The following is a 16,803-nucleotide window of genomic DNA, read 5'->3' as shown; positions in this document are numbered from 1 at the left end:
TGCATGCCCGAGCCGTTTACACCTCCTATCAAATTTGCCCGGGTGAATCCAACACTTGCCCGTGGAGCGTATCCACGGCCCATCAATTACAGATACCTGGAAACTCTCAAGCTGAGTACTATGATTGCGCTGACGCCAAACGAAATCACGATGGAAAACGATCCATCCTTATATTCTTTCTGCTCCAAAAATAAGATACTTCTAGTCCACTTCGAAACCGACCATTCGGCCAAAGATAAGGGGAAAAAGAGAGGAATACCAATTGAGTCCGACCAAGTGCTGAAAATACTCGAATTAATTTTAACCAAGGAACGCTCGCCAATATACATGTTTTGCAACAATGGAGGACAGATCACGTCGCTCGTGGTGGCATGTTTACGCAAAATACAGCTATGGAACCTGGTCTCTATCTATGATGAGTTCGTCAGATACAGTACAACTATTAACCAGAACGACAGGGCATTTATCGAGAGCTTCAAAGCTCGTATAAAACTGCCCTCCGCCGACAAACGTGTGGACTGGCTCTGGAATGGCATGAGTCCTCACATCATTCAGAACCATCCAAGCATGAAGTACGTCTTGTTTGGCGAAGATCTCAAAGAGGATGCCGTGCAACTCTAGTCAAAAAGCATTCCTGCCGCCATCTCCACATTATTATTAGTCTGTTGCAATGCGAGCTCCGCTTGTTTCCGGTCAAATCCCATTGCCACAAGCTGGTCAACCTTTGCTGGATCAGCTGTCGATTTCGGAGTAGCCTTTTTTGGTCTCTTGGTGGCTTTTTGGGCGTCTGCCAGGTTGAAGATGTTACCTCCGAACTGTGACGAAGGAGCAGCTTGCTCTACCATGCTAGGACACTCGTGCTCAGGCAAAAACGAGGTGGACACATCGTCGATAACCAACTGATTGCGTTTTAGGTCGATATTCGCCTGATATCTTCTTAGCATGTCCAATCCCAAAAGCATGTCGACATGTGTGTCAATGACTGTGAATGTGCACGGGAAGTATCCGTTTTCAATTTTCAATGGAGCAGAATGAATTCTCCCCAATATTTTGGTGGAGCCGACTCCTCGGGCCTCTCCAATAAAACGTTTGTCGATCAGTCTCGTCAGGCCTGTCTTTTCCGCCAGCGAAGGAGAAATGATCGTAGTCTGTGCACCAGAGTCGACAAACGCTTTGACTGGGGTCCCGTTCACCTCGCAGTTGATATACAGCATGTGCACGCTGGTGAACGACTCTGGAGAAATCTCCATGGCTGTTCGCAGATTCTCCTCGATGGCTTCCTGGTTGATCAGCTCCATGATTTTTTTCTGATTTTCCGGATCATCTGGATTACTGTACAGTTGAGCCAGCTCTTTTTGGTGATCTACCTGTAATTGTCGCTGGTTTTCGACCATCTTTAATGCCAGCTCTCTGAATCTCGCAGGGTTGTGCAAGGCGGCCCTGGTCTCTGGATCTAATTGACCTTGGATCTGCGGGTTCGCGAGGTACTGTTGTCGAACTGTCTCAAGCTGGGCGTCCAGGAATCCAAGTTGAGGCTGTTGCACTGGGCCTGACTTTTTCAGGATTAGCAAATCGTCATCTTTGAGTCCAAGGTCTTTGAGAGTCCCTTTTTTCGAGAGATCTAACTGTTTGCCGTCAAAGAGAAGCACCTGTTGGTTTTCATCGATATTTGACTCTGACTTCAAATAAGCCTTGAAATCCGCAAATTCAAGATCTTTGGGCAGATCAGCCGTGATAATTTGGTCCGTTTCCTCAACAGCGATGGTCAAATTCATATCTCTTGTTCTTCGTGGCGATCTGGGGAAATTTTATTTATCAGCTATATTTTAATTTTTTTTGCCACTGGTTGGGTATTTATAGCGATGAAGCGGGCTGCAGCAGTGGCCTCCGAAGGTGGCAAAACCTCGGTGAAAAAGGCAAAACTCATCCAATTGGAGGAGGCGTTTCCCAAACTTGATTACTTTGACCGATTTCGAGACAGTAAGGTGGACCCTGAGAAATTGGCCAAGTTCGAGGAGACAAACACCATAGAGGCCGTCGACGGACTCAAATATATATTGTCGAAAGACCCAACTTTGGAGCGATATCTTACAAAGCCATTCCACTCTTATTTGAAAGATGCGAGCGGAACTAAACCCCTCAAATACTATTTCGATAGCCTAGTCAGCGGAATGATCTCGCAGCAGATCAGTGGGAAGGCCGCCAAAGCGATCAAAAAGAAGCTGATTGACGTACTGTCAAGGGACAGTGAACTTCCAGACCCGGAGATATTCGACTCAAAGTCGATAGAAGAGCTCCGAAGCTGTGGTCTATCAAATAAAAAAGCAGAGTTTGTGAAAAGACTAGCCAAGGCCTTTATCGAGTCAGAGGAGGTGCCCCCAGAGGGGGTCAAATTTTCCCAATTATACTTCCAAACCAAGGACGATATAACCATCAATCTTGATTTACAAAAATTCAAAGGCATAGGGCCGTGGTCCGCGTCCATGTTTCTGATGTTTGCACTCCAACGCTACAATATTTTCGAGGTTGGAGACCTCGGAATACGGCGAGGGGCCACGGTGTATCTCTCTGAACGGCCCGAGCTGCTGGCAGAGATAAACGCAAAGCTCAAGGAGCTAGACCTCCCCAAACTGCCAAAGTCGTCGCAGAATCCAAAGTATGTATCTGACCACGTGATAAACTGTCTGGCACACCAGTTTGTGCCCTACAAGAGTATCTGGATGCTTTTGCTTTGGCGCATAAGTGACACGTCCATCGATGCATTAGAGTAGTGTACATACGGGTTTAATCTAGTTGTTTTGTGGCTGAGCTCGTTCTCTCGCCAGAGGGCACCAGCATGGCCAGCTGTCTGGAATTGATTAGCATTTTAGGGCGTTTGGAGATCAGTTTATCACCTTCGTATTCCTCAACGTCTTCAAGCACAACGTTCACGAAGTCATCGAACCCCACGAGTTTGCCCACGAATTCCTGGTCTGTAGTTAACAGAATCCAAATCTTTGACCCAATACACTTGTCAATCAGCTCCAAAGGAAGCACTATGTCCGACATGTTTAGCAATAGTGTGAACAAAAATAACGGATTTATTTCACCAAAACTTTGTGCCCCGCCACCACCGCCACCTAGAATTTCCAACACCTTTCCAAAAAATGTTATCTATTTACAGCACTTTCTTCCTCCATGTCGTCCATCGAGTCAACAACAGAATCGTCCAGCTCTGCATCATCTCAGGATTCCAAGCAAAAGCTAGACAGTGGTTCCAAACAGAAGCCTGAACATCTATGTATACGGCCGCTCACAATCTACGACTGGCAGCAAGTGATGGAGTTAGAGGCCCAGGGATTCCCCGAACACGAGAGATGCTCCGAGGAGAAAATCAAGTACCGTCTCACAGTGTGTCCGGAGCTGTGTTCAGGACTTTTTGTGAGGGAGTTCGAGGAGAACGCCGCGCAAAACGACAGTCCTCCTCCGCGTTCTACCATCGTGAAAGAAAAGCTTATTGGACACATTCTAGCCACCAAGACTTACGATTCCACCATCACGGAACGGTCTATGGCGATTCCGAAGGACGAAAACGATTCCCAGAGCGGCCACGTCGAGAATAGCCGCACCATCGGCATCCATGCCGTGGTGATCGACAGCCAGTACCGCGGATTGAAACTGGGGTCTCTATTGATCAAGGACTACCTGCAGAAACTGAACCAACAGTATGTGGCAGACAAGGTGGTTCTACTGGCCAAGGCTCAGGTGACGCCGTTTTACCGCGGGCTGGGCTTCGTGGACGACGGCGTGAGCTCTTGTCGGTTCGCGGGCGAGGAATGGCATGATATGCATTGTGATCTTACACACGAAGACGAGGACGAAGACATGTAACAGTGTTTGTGGAATTCTATTAGAAGTATGGGTCGAACAGCCTTTTGAGCCAGTGATTGCGGAACACTCTCATACCGTACGAAGAGCCGGCTTCGAAGTCGCCACGCAGTCGCGCTTTGACAAAGTTGCGCTCCACTATTTCAAGACGTCGTTTGTAGATGGTGAAACTAATAATTGCGTACGCCAGTCCTATGATCAGGTCCAGCCGCCAATGGTGGTCCAGATACATCGTGGCCCACCACTGTAAAATGACAAACACGAACATACCAACTTTTGGGAACCGCCATTTGGTGTAGAACGCGATGAAAAACATGCATTGGACCGCCATCGCCGAGTGCAACGACGGAATGGCTCCGAACACGATCGGGCTCTTATGGAACCCTTTGGAGTTGAGATGTGTGCCGAGCGCGACATCCACACGAGTCAGGCCGGCCGCGTATCCGGGCATATCGTAGTTCGCGGCGGCGTCCTCCCCGTACAAGTGGATGAACCACGGAGGAGCATTTGGAAAGAGCATGTGAGTGATGACGCCGGCGATGTTTTGCGTGCCAAGGGCAAAGGAAAACCATTTAACCGCGCCAGGTGCCTGGAAAACATAGAGATAGATTGCTGTGAACAGCGGCGCAAAAAAATGGAACAGGACGTATGAGACCCACGCCAGCAAGTCCCGTATGGTAGTTTGAGGATAAATTAGCGCGTGATCGATGTTCAGGATTGGCCAGCACAGCGCTAGAATGAGAACGGGGGCTGAATAGATGCAGGAGAGAGGGAGGTAGGTTGGCTGGGACGACGACGTGAGAGGCAGATCTGTCGAGGATCTTCTGGACCCGCTAGAGCCACTGGATCCCTCCGAAATGGTGCCTGTTTGCGACAGATGTGTCATTTCGACGTTATTGTCGAGCTGATTTTCTTCGTCGTTTTTCGTCGAACTCACGAGCACGTGTTCCTCCTGGCCCGACTCAAAGTGGGCACGGTGCGGCACTTGGTATAGATAGCTCCAAAGCAGATATGAACACGTGAATATCAGAAGGAAGGACACCCAGGCAGAGAGTCTGTTGGGGTCAAACACGAATGAGTCCAGCGACATGGCCAGTTTCACGTGGATCGTGGGCCGGATCTCGTTCGGGACAATTCCGGCGTTCTTGAACATCAGCAACCATATAAATACAGGCGAGAAGTTGAGTGCAAAATTCAGGATGAGGCCAAAAATTGATCTCTTGTTCAAAGCCTGGCTTAGCATATGTTTTGCCAGCTGGAACAAGAGTAAGGGTAATCGAGGAATGAGCGATACGGAAGACATGACTATGTGGTTCGCATGTAATTCCGACGGCTTAGAGATGGTGGAAGGCACTGTGACAGTGTCTCTGATGCGACGATATTGTTCCTAGGTGGAAATTTTTTTATTGATCAAAATTCGGTAAGCCTTGCAAGATAGCAAAAACAATACCGAGCTGCATTCGCACCCTTTTTTGACCCTTTTTCAATATTTTTTACATCGATCTCGGGATTATCCAGATTCAGTAGCTTACCAATTATATATGGCTCTCAGTCCTCGACGCCGATCCCTGCGTTTGTCTTGAGCTGCGGCACAGACGTGATTCGAGCGTCAAGCTGTCCCGTGAGCTGCGGATTGTACAACTGCGTGAAGAACTGGCCTGCTCCCTCGGTGAAGGACCCGGTGCTTCGGCCTTGCGAAAGCATCTGGTTCGTGTACCACCACCCCATTCCGTCCCAGATCCTCGATCTCCAGGGCACGACGTTCGCAAACGTATGAATAACCTTCACTATATACTCGTATTCGTCCAGGTCAGGGTGTGCACTTCTAGTTTTGAATTCGTTAATCATGTTGGTGTAGTTCTGCACAATGGTGAGGTGGCTGTTTTTAGTTATGAGAGAGTTGTAGTCATCTGAGTGCTTTCTGTAGTCGATAACCAGGCCCTCGATCACTGCCGAGAAGATTACCTGCGCGTCGTAGTGGATCGTGACGGTGTCTGTCTTGGTAACTTCAGTGGCCGCTGTGCTGGACATGGACGCGCGCGGGGTGTCTGTGTTGACCGATGTGGATGACAGGGTTGTTGTGGTAGTGATGTAAGCTCCTGTGCTTGATGCCATGGTCGAGGAGGCGGCTTGTGACGGTCCAAATGACGTGACCGTGGTCTCTGTGTTTGCGTCGGAGATATACACCCACGGCTGGTAATATGTCGTGGTGAGGTAATCGGAATTTGCCGTTGGCGTGTCATAAAGCATCTGGAGCACCAGGTACGAGCTTTTGGCCTCCTCGAGAACGCGGCCGCTCCATGGAAGCTGGCTCAAATACGCCAGCAGCGTATCGCATTCCAGGTTCACTCGCAAAAGATCGGACTCCGAAGAGTATGCGCTGACTATCTCGTTGAGGCTTGTTGCAAAGCCAGGGTTTGTGATGGCCATGCTGTTGTATTGTCGGCCGTAAGTAGCAATGTCGTAGCAGAGTGCATTGCACTTGGCCAGCTTGTAGTAGGTCATGTACGTGGCCGACTGGTCGTCCGGAATGATGATCTCTGTGTCCCAGCTGGATTGGGATGGCGTTGAGGACGGGAACGTCAAAATGGTCTGGATAGCCGAGTCGACAGAGGTGAAGCTGGTGTAGTAGTTGGTGGCCACCGACAGCACGTATTGTTGGGCAGTTGAGGGCAGTTCCGAGAGCATGGAGGTTGCATAGTTGATAATGGAGGTTGCTAGCAGATGGTCGAAAAACAGGTTGTTGTCGTACTCGCTGGCCAGCGACGCAAAAACCGAGGCCTCGGTGCTTGGAAAATAGGACGTTTCATGAGTATAGTAGAAGTAATCGCGCATCGCTAGACCCACGGCATAGTTGTAGTCTGCTTCGGCCACGACGCTATTGATGCACGCTCCAAGCAGCGGAAACAGCGCGAAAGCTAAAAGCATGGGCGGAGCGGGAATCCAGCTGGAACGGTTGAATTAATGCAATTTCGTATCTGGCTCTCGTCGGTGCAGAGATGAGTAGGGTGAAAAATAAAAATATTAAATTAAATAAGCCTTTCTTATGGACCAGTTCCAGAACACGTCGTTTGCACAGATGCTGCAGGCGCACGCACCTCAGCAGCCGCAGATAAACTTGGAGATAGACAAGAAACGAATTGATGTGCTGCTCAAAATCAATACTGTCCTGCTCCAAAAGTGCCTGCTTCTCCAGCCCTACATCCTGAACAAGTCCAACTCGATGAACCCGGACTACAACCAGAGAAAAGAGACGTACCAGAACTACCTGAAGCGAATTCACTTCAATCTCACGTGTCTGGCTTCCATCAACGATATCCACTCCACTCCGCCCAACGTGCCTAAGAAAAATTACAGTATTCCGCAAATAGTTCTTCCGCCGCCAGAACTGCCCGAGCTCAACGAGCCTTACAAGCTACTCAACCAGCTATATCCCGAAGCGTTGCCATTTTTCCAGAGACGCATGGAGGCAGCAAGACAGCAGCCCCAACAGATGCCCCAGATGCCCCAGATGCAGCAGATGCAGCAGATGCAACAGCGCCAACCTCAGCCTCCAACCCAACCTCAGCCTCCACAACAACACCAGCAGCAATTCCAGTTCCGCAACCAGACATTTCCGCAAGAGGAGCAGCATAGCCAGATGAACTTCGCCTGGAACTCGCCTTCTGACCTGCTGGCCCCGCGTGCCAAACAACAGCAGCAGGCTCCCCAGCAACACCAGATGTACTCGCAATTTATACAACAGCAGTTGAATCAGCAGCACCAGACTATCCAGACGCCTCAGACCATGCAACCGCAGCAGGCGCATCAGCAGCAGCAACCACAGCAACAGCAGCAACCCGTCTTCAACCAGTACACTCCTCAGGACTTCACTAATTTCCAGCAGCCTCAGCAGCAGTCGTTCAATGGTAACATGGGGCATTTTGAGACAAAAAATGGCAGCTCTGTGCCTTCTGCTGGCAGCTCCACCATGCTGAGTCCAGAGCAGATTCTCGCGAGCGTCAACAACCAGCAGTCTTCGACCTCTTTAGATGGATGGTGAGGCGTCGATCGTCTCTATTTTTTTGCGTCGTTGCGCGAATCTAATAAATATTCAAATTAGACTTGTTGTAACACTAATTTCTCTTCCCCACACTGATTTGCTCATGCCCTCGGGAACCAGCAAACCTCGCACCCTTCACGAGCTGACGGGGCTGGTCGACGAGCTGCTTGAGTCGTTGAAGGTCGGCTCGTCGAATTCCACCAAAGAGCACCTTGTGAAGGCCCTCGAGTGCATTGAGAACTACAAAGGCGTTGTTGGGCAGAAACATGTTTCTGAGCTCGCAACATCGGAATTCGAGGAGGGGTTTATCTATTACAATGCAGCATCTAGGATATTGAGCGAGCTAATCCCAAACCTCAACGACTATCGCCAACTCAAGCAGAAGCCCAGCCTATACCAGTTTTACGCAGATCTGATCAATTACCTAGTGAGACAGCGCCCCACATATGAGGCTATGAAACAACATATTCGTGGATCCTCGGACAGTCTGGTTTTGAGGCTGCAGACCCTAAAGGGCGGGACAGACACGGTGTCGAATGGTTCGGCCAAAAAAGACTTTACCCAGCTGTTCGATTCCTTCGGCGATGCCGTTTCAGTTTCGCAGCTCTTGTCGCTGCTGAAACACCACTCTGACCTCGTATTACTTATAGATTTGCGCCGCAAACGAGAATTTGAGTTCGAACATATAGACCTCGCAGATCATATCATACAGTTGGAGCCTGTGTCAATCAGAGACAGCTACACCTGTCACGAGATAGAAAAATATTCCATGATCACGGACACAGACGAAGAACGAGAACTGTTTGCACGGCGAGACCGCTTTGAATTGGTTATTGTTCTAGACTACAATTCCACAAGGGAGTCCAAAAGTCCGGAACTTGCGCGATTGATATCAATACTGACCACCAAAAATGCTGGGGTCTTTCTTAAGCGCAAACCGGTCATTTTAGACGGCGGCTACAAGGCATGGTCGGAGTCCCGATCTTCTCTGTCGTCGCCAATGCATGGGCCCCGGCCCGTTTATGGACGTGACCGGTCGGAGTCTGTGAACTCTATCTCCAGCCACGAAGACATCACAGTCAAACGACGGACGTCCTACAACGAACGGTCGCTCATCAAGAATGTCGGTGAATTTCTTTCTGGCCAGTCCAGACCGCAATCCAGCCAGAGCTCAGTCGAACTCAAGTCCCCTGCAGTCGTGCCCTACCATGAAATGTATAGCCGCATGGACCTCCCGTCCCCAAAACCCGAATTGTCCAAATCATCGAGCTCACCGTCACGGCCTTCTCCTGCATTGTTGTCGCCAGCGCTTCTTCCCAGCTCGCGAAGCTCGCCGCCTAAAGCGCAGCTACCAATGCTGCCAACGAAACCTATATCGTCGCCGGCACCAGTCTCCAGATCAGGCTCTGTGTTCCAGAACTCTCTAAGTGTCATGACTGGCCTGACAAACCTGGGAAATTCCTGTTACATGAACTCTGCGCTCCAGTGTCTAATTGGCTCCAAACGACTTACCGAGTTCTTTATTGTCGGCACATTCAAACAGCACATCAACATGAATTCCAGACTGGGATCAAAGGGCATACTGGCGAACGAGTTCTCATCGTTGCTGACAGAACTATACAGGAAAAGCAGTCCCAGCCGTCCGCAATCGGTAACGCCCCGTCAGTTTCGCAAAGTGATAGCATCTCTCAATAGCATGTACAGAACGTTGGACCAGCAGGATTGTTCGGAGTTTTTGAACTACGCGCTCGACTCCCTCCACGAAGACCTCAACGAGAACGGCAATCATCCGAAATTGCCCGAGCTGAGCAAAGAGGAGGAAGAAAAACGCGAGAAACTGCCAATTAGAATCGCCTCGACAATCGAGTGGGAACGGTATCTCAAAACCAATTTCAGTATCATCGTGGACATTTTCCAGGGCCAGATCATGTCGCAGCTCCGGTGTCTGAACTGCTCCACCACTTCGACCACATACAACGCATTCAGCACTGTGAGTTTGCCGATTCCCGAGAACGGCCCCAAATCCACGCTGGCTGCTTGTTTTGACGAGTTTGTCAAACCCGAGCTGCTCGAAAACGACAATGCGTGGCTCTGTCCGCACTGCAAAACAAAGCAACGTACGCTGAAGCACCTCCAGATCTCCAGACTGCCCCAAGTGCTTATCATCCACCTCAAACGCTTCAAAATGGGCAACTATCTAACCAAGCTCAATACCTACATCGACTATCCTTTGGAACTGCAGCTGGATAAGTATTGGCCCAACGTTGGGAGCGAGCTTGAACGCCTCGAGCTTAGCAGACTGCCGATCAGAGGACAAGTTCCGCCTTTCAGATACAAGCTATACGGAGTGATCAACCATTATGGAAACCTCATCAACGGCCATTACACTGCCTTTGTCGAGAAGGGACCGGGCAACGGCTGGTGTCTATTTGACGACGAAAAGGTGTATAAAAACTGCGCGCCAAGTAAAGTTGTCAACGGAGACGCGTACATGCTATTTTACGAACGTGTCTAATTTTCCACCTCTCCAATGGTATAGATACCCTCGCTCGCGCCGTTCAGATCGATGAACTTGTCGCATTTTGGCACCTCATTTGCAACATGTCCAATCACAAGGACGCATCCTTTCCACTGGTCGATCAGACTCTTGCCCTTGATGATGTCCTCGTTGGACATGGCACTGAGTGACTCGTCTAAAATTAATATTTTTGGCTGGTTGATCATGGCGCGCAGCAAAAGCACCATTTTCTGACTGCTCACAGACAGATCTTCGAACTTTGTATCTTTGTACTGCAACAACCCGACGTTTTCCAGGTATCTGGCGATTTTCTCTTTCTGTTCGGGTGTCGTCTTGGGAGGTATGTACGAGCCCGTTTGGTAGCCTGTCGAGATTGCTTCTTCGACAGTGAGATGTTTGGGGAAAATGGCGTGTATTTCCGGAGACGTGAACCCGATCTGCTTGTTGGTGTCAAAGTAGTTGGTTTTTCCCGTTGCTCGTGGAACGCCATTCATTTTAATATGTTTGTTCCAAGCCTGCGGGTGGTCCAACGTAATCAGAGACAGAAGCGTGGTTTTTCCAGAGCCATTTCTGCCTCTGATGTGCCATTTCTCGCCGTCCCGAACAACCCAGTTCAGATTCTTCAAAGCAGGTTTACCTCGGTACACAACGTTCACGTCGGACATCTCGAGCAATGGTGTTTCGGAGCGTTCTGAAGACTGTTCGTGAGGATGGTACACCTTGGCTTCCAGCTGACTTTTCATCTGTTGCTGCTGTTCTCTGTGCGCGGAGCGCAGGCTGTTCAGCGTGTCCACCAGATCTGCTCTGTTTCCGCTCTCGATAATTCCAGTGTGGTCCACAACGGCCACCTTTTCTATCCACTGGGGAATCTCGTCCTCTAGTTTGAGCCCGAGACACACGGTGGTGGGAGCCGCTGTGTGCTCCAGAACACTCGAAACGGTCTTCTTCGCAACAGGGTCCAGCCCCAGAAACGGGTCCTCGATCATGAGCAGGTCCGGCTTGCCGTAGAGACTCTTTGCTATGCGGGCCCGCCTGAACTGTCCGTTACTGAGCGTGGTAATATATTTCTGCTCAAAGCCCTTGAGACCGACCTTTTCAAGGATCTCGTCCAGCAGGCGGGGATCTTTTTGGTGTTGCGAGTTGTACGAAATGTTGGCCACAAAATCGGCCACCAACTCGTCCACCTCGCGGTCCTTGAAAAATTCGTATCGGCTGGACAGATGGGTAAATCCACCGGAGGAGTTGGTGGCTCCATGGCCAAACGAGCCGTTGTTGACAAAGTGTAGCAGCTCAATTCGCATGTCTGGTTTTTTCAGACGCAGCGGATACGTTCTGGCACGCGGATGGGGTAGAGCGAAGAAGGAGCCTTGGAGAGCCTGGAGAAACTTGGAGCGGTGAGAGTCTCCCACAATGGCCCATTTTTCGCTCTGAAAAAGCGAGAATGTGATTGGGTTCTGAAAAACAAGCGACTCCGGCTGGTTTTTCAGCGTCTTCGATAATAAACAGCCTTCCAGTCTCACGATAGAGCTCATAACTGACTCTTATAATAAATTTCTGCCAAAATTTCCGGGCACATATCCAATAAATATTTAACGCACCGTTTTCTGGTAAACAAGGCGAAGCATCCGGCTGTTTACCATGGACAAATTTGTTTACAAGAGGCTGCCGAATGCTCCCGAGGAGCATCTCTCCGAAAAGGAGAAAATGGAGATGGAGTTCGGCACGCTGACCTCAAAAGATTACCTGTACGAGGTGAGCTACGACCCTAATCAGCCGTTGAATCCTGCCGTGGACGAGCCTCCGTATTTCGTGGTCATCTTCACGTATCTGAACTACCTTATTCTCATCATTATCGGCCATCTAAAGGACTTCTTTGGGAAGCGGTTCATGCCGCAGTATTTCGAAGCCGTGCTGCCGAAAAACGGATACCCTCCGTGGTACTCGGCTTTCGAGTCGTTCTACCCGCGTCGTTTGAAGAAAAGACTGGACGACTGCTTTGCGCGGCCGATTTGCGGTGTTCCGGGCCGTTTTGTGAGATGCTTTGACCGCATCTCGCCAGACTACAACGAAACCTTCCTTTACAGCGGAGAGCTGAAGCCGCTGCTTAATTTATCCTCCTACAACTATCTCGGGTTTGCTCAATCCATCGGATCTTGCACGGACTCCGCTATCAAGAGCGTGGAGGAGTACGGCACCTCTTCGTGTGGTCCAAGAAACCAGATCGGAACCTGTGACCTCCATAAGGAGACTGAGGCATTGGTGGCTCAGTTCGTCGGTAAAGACGACGCGGTGATGTTTTCCATGGGATTTGGAACCAACGCCAATCTGTTCACGTCGTTGGTAAACTCGAAGTGTCTCGTGATCTCAGACTCGCTGAACCACAGCTCTATCAGATTTGGTATCCGTCTTGCCGGTGCGGCCGTTAAAGTGTTCCCGCACAACGACATGAAAAAGCTCGAGCAGATTCTGAGGGAGTCGATTTCACAGGGCCAGTCCAAAACTCACCGCCCCTGGAAGAAAATCGTTGTATGTGTGGAAGGTCTGTACTCGATGGAGGGAAACCTCGTCGATCTGCCAGCCCTGGTGGCTTTGAGAGAAAAATACAAATTCTACCTGTTTGTGGACGAGGCACACTCGATCGGGGCTCTGGGAAAGTCCGGTAGAGGAGTTTGCGACTATTTTGGAATCTCGCCTTCCAAGGTGGACATGCTCATGGGCACCTTCACCAAGTCGTTCGGAGCCGCAGGTGGATACGTGGCGGCGGATCAGGAAATCATTGACAGACTCAGACTGGACATCAGTACCAACGTTTACGGAGAGTCGATGCCGCCGGCTGTGGTCACTCAGATCAACACCTCGTTGAGAATCATTATGGGACAAATCAATGGCGACGAGGGCAAGCAAAGACTGCAAAGAATCGCTTTCAACTCTAGATACCTGCGTCTTGGGCTCAAACGGCTTGGTTTCATCATTTACGGTGTGGACGACTCCCCCGTGGTTCCTCTGTTGCTATATGCGCCTCCGAAAATGCCTGCGTTCAGCAGAATGATGTACGAACGCGGCGTAGCTGTCGTGGTGGTGGGCTATCCGGCCACAGAGCTCATATCGTCGCGTGTCAGACTGTGTGTTTCAGCCTCGCTAACGAAGGAAGACATCGACAGAATCCTCACCATATGCGACGAGATCGGAGACAAGCTGTATCTGAAATTCAGCTCGGGCATCTCTGGCGGAGAGAAACACCCGGGAGACTACAAAAAAGGAATCCCCCCTAGATGGAGCCTCAAGGAGGTTTTAGAACGCACTCCTGAGGACTGCAAGAAGCCTACCTACTAATTTCGTCAGCATACACTAAATAATTCAGTCAAATATCCTACTTATGTTGTATTTACAGTTGCTGTTGTTGCCGCTTTTCCTCTGTCGCGATCTGCAGCTCGTCCAGTCTTTCTTTGGTCAACAGTCTCTTCATTCTCGCCTTTTCTTTAGTCTCGTGCTTGCCAGGACGAAGCAGCTGTCTTCCTGGCCAGATCTCAAAGTCCTGCATGTATCTTTTGTCAAAGTTGAACTCCATGTGGACTACTTCGTCGGTAAGTCCTAACTTCTCGATCGCCCAGTAATATCTCTTGGGATTGTCTTTTTTCAAGTACTTGAGCAGTTTCTGTCTTTGCTGGGTCAGCATACGTGCATGGCGGATATGAATTTTGTCCTGCGGGTTCTTCTTGATGTGGTCCATGAGATTAAACAGCTTCACAGTCATGACAGCGGCCTGGACCTCTGACGAGCCGGTATCGCCCTCAAACCTGCCAAACTCGGCAACGGCCATGGCCAACATCCGTTTGTTCTTTTCCTGTTCGTCTGTATTTCTCATGCTGAGTATTCGAAGCAGCACCTCTCTTTTTTCCGCCTCTTCGTTTTCGATTTGCTTCACTGTGGCCTCGTCGTAACCGAGCGTCGACACAGACCTGAGAACCTTGGATTCCTTGGCTCCGTAGAGCAGCTTGTCTACCTCTGTAAGATCGAATTTCTTAGCCAGCACGTTTGGCTCCTCAATCTCAAGTTTCAGTCTCTCGATAAACGGATTGTTGGCTCTGCCGAGAACAGGATCAACCTTTTCCTTGGTGAGCAACTTGCTGCTTTGCAGCACGATGTTGCGCTTCTTTTTGTGTGATGCAATCTCCATGCGCTTCTGCTTGCTCAGCGCAGCCGCCACACGCGAGGTGTGGAACCTTCTGGCCTGTTGTTGGAAGGACTGTAGCATACCAGTTTTCAATAAAGTGGTGAATTTTTCATAGAGGAGGGTAACCACAACAGAGCTGGCCAAATTATTGGGATGAAAATTTTTTCTCTTATTCCACTATGAAGTATATCCAATCCTCCGAAATCCTCGACGTTCCTCAAGACGTGTCTCTCGTCATCAAGTCGCGTAACATCCTCGTGAGAGGCCCTCGCGGTGAACTGAAGAAAGACCTGCGCCACATCGATGTTACCTTCACCAAGTTGTCCAATACACAGATTAAAATCACTGTTCACAACGGAGACAGAAAACATGTCGCCTCGCTGAGAACCGTGAAATCTATCATTGCCAACTTGATCAAGGGCGTCACTGTCGGCTTCAGATACAAGATGAGGTTTGTGTATGCCCACTTTCCTATCAACGTCAACGTTGTGAACGAGGATGGTCAGGAGTACGTCGAGATCAGAAACTTCTTGGGAGAAAAAAGGCTCAGAAAAGTCAAGGTGTGGGAGGGCTGCAAGGCCGTCATCTCCACCGCCCAGAAAGACGAGCTCATTGTCGAGGGAAACTCTCTCGAGAACGTGTCGCAGACGTGCGCAGACATTCAGCAGATCTGCAGGGTCAGAAACAAGGATATCAGAAAGTTCCTGGACGGTATCTATGTTTCTGAAAGAGGCCACATTGTGGAGGCCTGAGCATATAGTTATGATGACACTTTCCGCCAATTTGTGCTGCGAGCGCCGGGTGCCTCGCAGTGCTGCGAATCGTTGCTTGCTGCAAAAGACGGCTCTTTACGATTACGCAAGTAGTTTCTGTAGATCCTGGTGTAGAGCCTGTGTAGTGTCTTCTCCCTGTATCCCCGGTGTCGGGTGTGATTATTTTTCTCGTCCCGGCGATTGGCCAGACCGGCTTTTTCTTAGCTGAGATTACTTAATGTGTGACTCTGCAGACTCTGGGCCCATTTGTGTGCTAACTAATTAGTAAGTGGTGGCAGCAATATATAAATTGCCGATTTCCTGTGCGGGGTGAACATCATTGCAATGGCTTCCTTCTCTAGAACCGTCCCCAAACTCAGCTTCCGGCCTCTCATCGCAGTCTCTCTAGCTGCTGCCGGAGCGTATGCTTACAACGAGAACAATGGCCCTTCTCCGAGTCGCAAACCGAAGAATTCTGGCAAGCTCTTGGCTTCGTCAACGTTGTTGGCTACCAACGTGAGAGAGGCCAGCGCCGCCGTCAAGCCTTTCGAGGAGTATCAAAAAATTTACAACGACATAGCAGAAAAGCTCAGAGAGGAAGACGACCACGACGATGGCTCGTATGGCCCTGTTTTGGTGAGACTGGCCTGGCATTGTTCCGGCACGTACGACCAGAACGATCCGTCGGCGAACAAGGGTGGCTCGTACGCTGGAACAATGAGGTTCCAGCAAGAGCAAAACGACCCAGAAAATGCAGGCCTAAAGGTGGCACAGGATTTTTTGGAGCCATTCAAGACTAAATATTCCAATCTGTCGTACGGCGATCTGTGGACGTTGGGAGGCGTGTGCGCCATCCAGGAGCTGAGCGGACCAAAAATCAAATGGAGACCCGGCCGCAAGGATCTCGGCTTGGACGCCGTTCCTCCATACCACCGGCTGCCAGATGCGTCTCAGGAGACCGGAGAGTACGTGAGATCGGTGTTTAACGGCAGATTGGGCTTTACGGACCAGGAAATGGTGTGTCTGATTGGCGTGGGTCATGCTCTGGGCAGATGCCACCCCGACGCATCGGGCTACGACGGCCCGTGGACGTTCTCGCCTACAATGGTGACGAACGATTTTTTCAAGCTGCTTTTGGACGAAGACTGGAAAATCAGAAACTGGGACGGGAAAAAACAGTACACCGACTCCAGCACCAAGTCTTTGATGATGCTGCCAACCGACATGGTGCTGAAAAAGGACTCCAAGTTCAGAAAGTACGTTGAGCTGTATGCCAAAGACGAGGAGAAGTGCATGTCGGATTTTGCCGACGTGTTTTCAAGACTCCTTGAGCGGGGAATCAAGTTCCCAGATTCCACCAAGCCCATGGTTTTCAAAACTCTCGAGGAACAGGGACTCTAAATATATAAGTATAGGCATGTAGCGTAAACTATAGGATTCCATTTTTCTG

General features: G+C 49.9%; 12 protein-coding genes across 12 annotated transcripts; 8 read left to right on the top strand and 4 right to left on the bottom strand.

The window, feature by feature from the left end:
• Positions 1-3: 3 nt before the first annotated feature.
• Positions 4-571, top strand: OGAPODRAFT_8597 (uncharacterized protein; the record flags this gene model as incomplete). The annotated part of the gene is made up of 2 exons (XM_018356820.1): positions 4-511; positions 540-571. 2 exons carry the CDS (start codon positions 4-6, stop codon positions 569-571), a joined length of 540 nt encoding a protein of 179 aa, XP_018210740.1.
• On the top strand, positions 12-2,771 carry OGAPODRAFT_76701 (uncharacterized protein; the record flags this gene model as incomplete). The annotated part of the gene is made up of 1 exon (XM_018356211.1): positions 12-2,771. The coding sequence occupies exon 1, from the start codon at positions 1,863-1,865 to the stop codon at positions 2,769-2,771; it is 909 nt and encodes a 302-aa protein (XP_018210739.1). The 5' UTR covers positions 12-1,862.
• Positions 2,772-3,177: 406 nt separating this feature from the next.
• Positions 3,178-5,198, top strand: OGAPODRAFT_94234 (uncharacterized protein; the record flags this gene model as incomplete). Its single annotated transcript, XM_018357503.1, has 1 exon — positions 3,178-5,198. The coding sequence occupies one exon, from the start codon at positions 3,178-3,180 to the stop codon at positions 3,868-3,870; it is 693 nt and encodes a 230-aa protein (XP_018210738.1). The 3' UTR covers positions 3,871-5,198.
• Positions 3,187-5,198, bottom strand: OGAPODRAFT_16571 (uncharacterized protein). The gene has a single exon (XM_018354524.1). The coding sequence runs from the start codon at positions 5,168-5,170 to the stop codon at positions 3,890-3,892; it is 1,281 nt and encodes a 426-aa protein (XP_018210737.1). The 5' UTR covers positions 5,171-5,198; the 3' UTR covers positions 3,187-3,889.
• A 217-nt stretch (positions 5,199-5,415) lies between these two features.
• On the bottom strand, positions 5,416-6,795 carry OGAPODRAFT_8592 (uncharacterized protein; the record flags this gene model as incomplete). The annotated part of the gene is made up of 1 exon (XM_018356819.1): positions 5,416-6,795. The coding sequence occupies one exon, from the start codon at positions 6,793-6,795 to the stop codon at positions 5,416-5,418; it is 1,380 nt and encodes a 459-aa protein (XP_018210736.1).
• A 151-nt stretch (positions 6,796-6,946) lies between these two features.
• On the top strand, positions 6,947-7,909 carry OGAPODRAFT_8591 (uncharacterized protein; the record flags this gene model as incomplete). The annotated part of the gene is made up of 1 exon (XM_018356818.1): positions 6,947-7,909. The coding sequence occupies one exon, from the start codon at positions 6,947-6,949 to the stop codon at positions 7,907-7,909; it is 963 nt and encodes a 320-aa protein (XP_018210735.1).
• Positions 7,910-8,026: 117 nt separating this feature from the next.
• OGAPODRAFT_76696 (uncharacterized protein) lies at positions 8,027-11,959 on the bottom strand (the record flags this gene model as incomplete). The annotated part of the gene is made up of 1 exon (XM_018356210.1): positions 8,027-11,959. The coding sequence occupies one exon, from the start codon at positions 11,957-11,959 to the stop codon at positions 10,421-10,423; it is 1,539 nt and encodes a 512-aa protein (XP_018210733.1). The 3' UTR covers positions 8,027-10,420.
• OGAPODRAFT_42061 (uncharacterized protein) lies at positions 8,511-10,424 on the top strand (the record flags this gene model as incomplete). Its single annotated transcript, XM_018355431.2, has 1 exon — positions 8,511-10,424. A coding segment is annotated over one exon (1,914 nt), but the record flags the coding sequence as incomplete, so codon positions are not given.
• A 92-nt stretch (positions 11,960-12,051) lies between the features above and the next one.
• Positions 12,052-13,797, top strand: OGAPODRAFT_16570 (uncharacterized protein). The gene has a single exon (XM_018354523.1). It carries the CDS (start codon positions 12,066-12,068, stop codon positions 13,758-13,760), a length of 1,695 nt encoding a protein of 564 aa, XP_018210732.1. The 5' UTR covers positions 12,052-12,065; the 3' UTR covers positions 13,761-13,797.
• OGAPODRAFT_16569 (uncharacterized protein) lies at positions 13,768-14,695 on the bottom strand. The gene has a single exon (XM_018354522.1). It carries the CDS (start codon positions 14,680-14,682, stop codon positions 13,813-13,815), a length of 870 nt encoding a protein of 289 aa, XP_018210731.1. The 5' UTR covers positions 14,683-14,695; the 3' UTR covers positions 13,768-13,812.
• An 85-nt stretch (positions 14,696-14,780) lies between these two features.
• OGAPODRAFT_76693 (uncharacterized protein) lies at positions 14,781-15,617 on the top strand (the record flags this gene model as incomplete). The annotated part of the gene is made up of 1 exon (XM_018356209.1): positions 14,781-15,617. One exon carries the CDS (start codon positions 14,781-14,783, stop codon positions 15,351-15,353), a length of 573 nt encoding a protein of 190 aa, XP_018210730.1. The 3' UTR covers positions 15,354-15,617.
• A 30-nt stretch (positions 15,618-15,647) lies between these two features.
• On the top strand, positions 15,648-16,801 carry OGAPODRAFT_16567 (uncharacterized protein). Its single transcript, XM_018354521.1, has one exon. It carries the CDS (start codon positions 15,699-15,701, stop codon positions 16,752-16,754), a length of 1,056 nt encoding a protein of 351 aa, XP_018210729.1. The 5' UTR covers positions 15,648-15,698; the 3' UTR covers positions 16,755-16,801.
• The last annotated feature ends 2 nt before the right edge of the window (positions 16,802-16,803 follow it).

The sequence above is a fragment of the Ogataea polymorpha genome, assembly GCF_001664045.1.
Source record: "Ogataea polymorpha strain NCYC 495 leu1.1 chromosome Unknown OGAPOscaffold_4, whole genome shotgun sequence".
NCBI lineage: Eukaryota > Fungi > Ascomycota > Pichiomycetes > Pichiales > Pichiaceae > Ogataea > Ogataea polymorpha.
This window is presented reverse-complemented; position numbering and strand designations above follow the sequence as displayed.

What these genes read in the sequence shown, in the direction of transcription:
- OGAPODRAFT_16569 (XM_018354522.1), bottom strand. Translation starts at nt 14,682, where the DNA reads ATGCTACAGTCCTTCCAACAACAGGCCAGAAGGTTCCACACCTCGCGT.
- OGAPODRAFT_16567 (XM_018354521.1), top strand. Translation starts at nt 15,699, where the DNA reads ATGGCTTCCTTCTCTAGAACCGTCCCCAAACTCAGCTTCCGGCCTCTC.
- OGAPODRAFT_16571 (XM_018354524.1), bottom strand. Translation starts at nt 5,170, where the DNA reads ATGTCTTCCGTATCGCTCATTCCTCGATTACCCTTACTCTTGTTCCAG.
- OGAPODRAFT_16570 (XM_018354523.1), top strand. Translation starts at nt 12,066, where the DNA reads ATGGACAAATTTGTTTACAAGAGGCTGCCGAATGCTCCCGAGGAGCAT.